At 33.6% G+C, this 2,769-nt stretch overlaps 1 protein-coding gene across 1 annotated transcript; it reads right to left on the bottom strand.

The window, feature by feature from the left end:
- On the bottom strand, window positions 1-2,122 carry LOC137805942 (lysine histidine transporter 1-like). Its single transcript, XM_068605819.1, has 7 exons — window positions 1,891-2,122; window positions 1,410-1,793; window positions 930-1,323; window positions 729-834; window positions 538-629; window positions 379-447; window positions 1-276 (listed from the first exon to the last, which is right to left on the bottom strand). The coding sequence occupies exons 1-7, from the start codon at window positions 2,082-2,084 to the stop codon at window positions 178-180; spliced, it is 1,338 nt and encodes a 445-aa protein (XP_068461920.1). The 5' UTR covers window positions 2,085-2,122; the 3' UTR covers window positions 1-177.
- Window positions 2,123-2,769: the final 647 nt, after the last annotated feature.

Here is a 2,769-nt window from a genome sequence, read left to right as displayed (position 1 = left end):
GTAGAGTGTGAATATATCCGGATCCAATATAAAATTGTTGTAACTATATTAATAAATGCTCGAAGAACAAGGAAACTATAGACTCCTAATAAAATAAAAATATCTAACAAAATAAGGACCAAAAAGAAATAGACTAATAAAACTAAAAACCATGAGCTTCCTCTGTGTGAAAAGGGATCAGGAGTAAAATTTGTAATCCTTAGCTTCTATTATGATCTGTCTCAATGCGCCAATTGGGGCTAACACCATCAAGAACATTCCAAACATGATGCAAAACTGAGATAAAAACAAAAATCAAACTCATTATTACTGTGAAAAGGTATAACAAGAAACAAAACAATTAAAAAGGCTTGTGGATAGTGTTTTTGGTCTACATACCCAATTGGCAAACCAAGACAAGCTAAATCTCTTTGGTGTGTAGATGACAAGCCACATTACGCAAGGAAGCTGCAAACGATTGAGACATATATAGGTTAACATCGGCATTTCATTGTTTTAGAAAAAAAAAAGTTATCGTAGACAAATAATTTTGCTTACAAAGTATGTGGTGGGAGCAAACACAAACCCCCCAAAGAATCCTAGAAGCCCTCCAAAGAAAGGGAATGTAACTCCAAGGAACAATGTAAGTACTGCATAAGGTTGTAATGGTTAGATAAATTGTATTTATACGTGGAATTGTTATGAACACGAAAATGGGAGTTTTGTATGAGAGATGGAAGCACACTCACAAACGTAGATATTGCGAGTTATGAATCGAAGGTACCAAGTTGGCTGGAACTTCATCTTTTTCACCAGGAATGATTCGCATGTATCAAACACTGGAACGCCAAAAACCTAACACGAAAATTAATTAGCAAAACATGTTTCAATCCAATGAATATGTTTAATAAGACACAATGAGGAAGAGAAGTTGTGCAGTGCATATGTACCTGATAACTTCCAGTTACATGGACAAAAACAAAGATGTTAGCAGCTACAATGAGCCAGCGAGGTTTCTCAAGGGAGAGAAGGATGTTATCGTCAACACCGTTTCCAAAAGCCCAGTAACCAAAAACAGCAACAGGAATATAACAAAGGGCCACCACAATATAAGCAACAATCATGCCCTTCCACATGGCTTTCTTTGAGGGCTCTTCAGGTGTGGAAGGGATGGTTGCTTGGATCTCCAAAACTACGTTGTGCCCAGCATACCCAAAAGCAATAGTCCCCAAGGCACTAAAAAACCCAAATACATTCCCTGCATCGGTTGAAAATCTGCTACCATATTGCACTCCTTCTTGAACGCCCCTGTGAAGTGACGTTATCCACGCAATAGTGGAGTAGCTGCACAACAACCAAACATGTACTATTTGTTACATCATTCTTGGGATTGTTTTATCATGTATTGGATCAATGAATAAACCCTATACCTGAGGGACATGACAGCGGCAGCAAAAGAAATAACAGTGATGGAGTTGAAACTGGGAAGATGAGAGAGAAGGAATTGAACAGCAGCGAATATCATGATGAAGTAAGTTCTTCTAATGGGACTGCATCCGTCACAAAGAATATCATGTATCTTCTTTAGAGAATTTCCACCCGTTATCATGTATACTACATTAACACCAATCTGAACCATTAGTTGCTGAGGCACCACAATCCACAGTCCTAGCTTTTCTCCAAACGCATACTGCCCCAACTCATGATACCTGTCAAGCCTTTTCCCTGGTTCAGGCTCATGCATTTCAATCATTTGCCATGCCGTGTAGAGAGTGCAAATCCATGAAAGAATCAATATTGTAACACCTGGACCCCTGCCACACACCACAAACAACGTAATCATGTAAAACATGCACACACAAAATCACAAATGGTTAGAAATTTAAAGGGAAAAGTATATGATGAACAAACCATCCCAGCTCTGACATAGCGTAGGGAAAACCCAGCACTCCTGCTCCAACAACAGCAGTGACATTGTGAAAAGCAGAATACCACCACTTTGCGTTTCTGGATTTAGTGATGGGAAGCCAGTCATTGATGTTCTTTCTCTCAACTTCTTTTGCCATTGTTGCTGTTCTTCCACATTCGTTACCTTCTACTTCCATGTCTTCTGCGTTCTGTTCCTTGTTATTTGCTTACAGTGGATTATGAATATGAATTTCTCCGTATTTGTAACCGTCGGCTATCTTAAATACATAAGTATCTCAGTATTTGTTAATCTCATCTAAATTAAATATTTAGTTAATCAACTAGCTCAAAATAAAATAAGTTAGTTACAAGTGTAAACTTAACTTTTTTTTAAAAACTATACTTGGTACTTATTGTTATTCAACTCAAATAAATGTTTTATTTATTTATAATTAACCAAACCTAGTTCAATTTAATCTTTTAAGTATTGTTGTTTGAAAAATTTGCATAATCTAAAAAACCATAAAATAATAATATAGTTATTATTTAATTTAATTTATTATAATATTAATTGAATATGTATCTTAAAAATATGTAACTATTTAAGTATAAATATTATAGTTTATTTTACAAAAATATTTTTAAAATTTAGAAAAAATATTTTAAAATTATAAATTTAAAAAATATCAAAACTTTTTAATCAGTTACCTTAATCCAACTAATACAGAAACCTTCCCAACGCAGCTTATAATATAATCAAACTTAATAATACAATACAATCATAAATAAAAACTAATTTTAAAGATAAAAAATAATTAATTATTATATTAACTAAATTAAATATTATTTTAAAAATTAAATTTATTAATATTTAAAATAATT

Source organism: Phaseolus vulgaris, chromosome 3 (genome assembly GCF_000499845.2).
Source record: "Phaseolus vulgaris cultivar G19833 chromosome 3, P. vulgaris v2.0, whole genome shotgun sequence".
NCBI classification, from domain to species: Eukaryota; Viridiplantae; Streptophyta; class Magnoliopsida; order Fabales; family Fabaceae; genus Phaseolus; species Phaseolus vulgaris.
Note: the sequence above shows the minus strand (reverse complement) of the source record. Positions and strands in the feature narration are given on the sequence as shown.

Bases quoted from the DNA above. Each gene is read 5' to 3' on its own strand.
- LOC137805942 (XM_068605819.1), bottom strand. From the start codon at position 2,084: ATGGAAGTAGAAGGTAACGAATGTGGAAGAACAGCAACAATGGCAAAA. The intron at 835-929 runs GTACATATGCAC...TTTTCGTGTTAG, and splicing joins ATGTAACTGGAAGTTATCAG to GTTTTTGGCGTTCCAGTGTT. The intron at 277-378 runs GTATGTAGACCA...TTTTTATCTCAG, and splicing joins TGTCTTGGTTTGCCAATTGG to TTTTGCATCATGTTTGGAAT.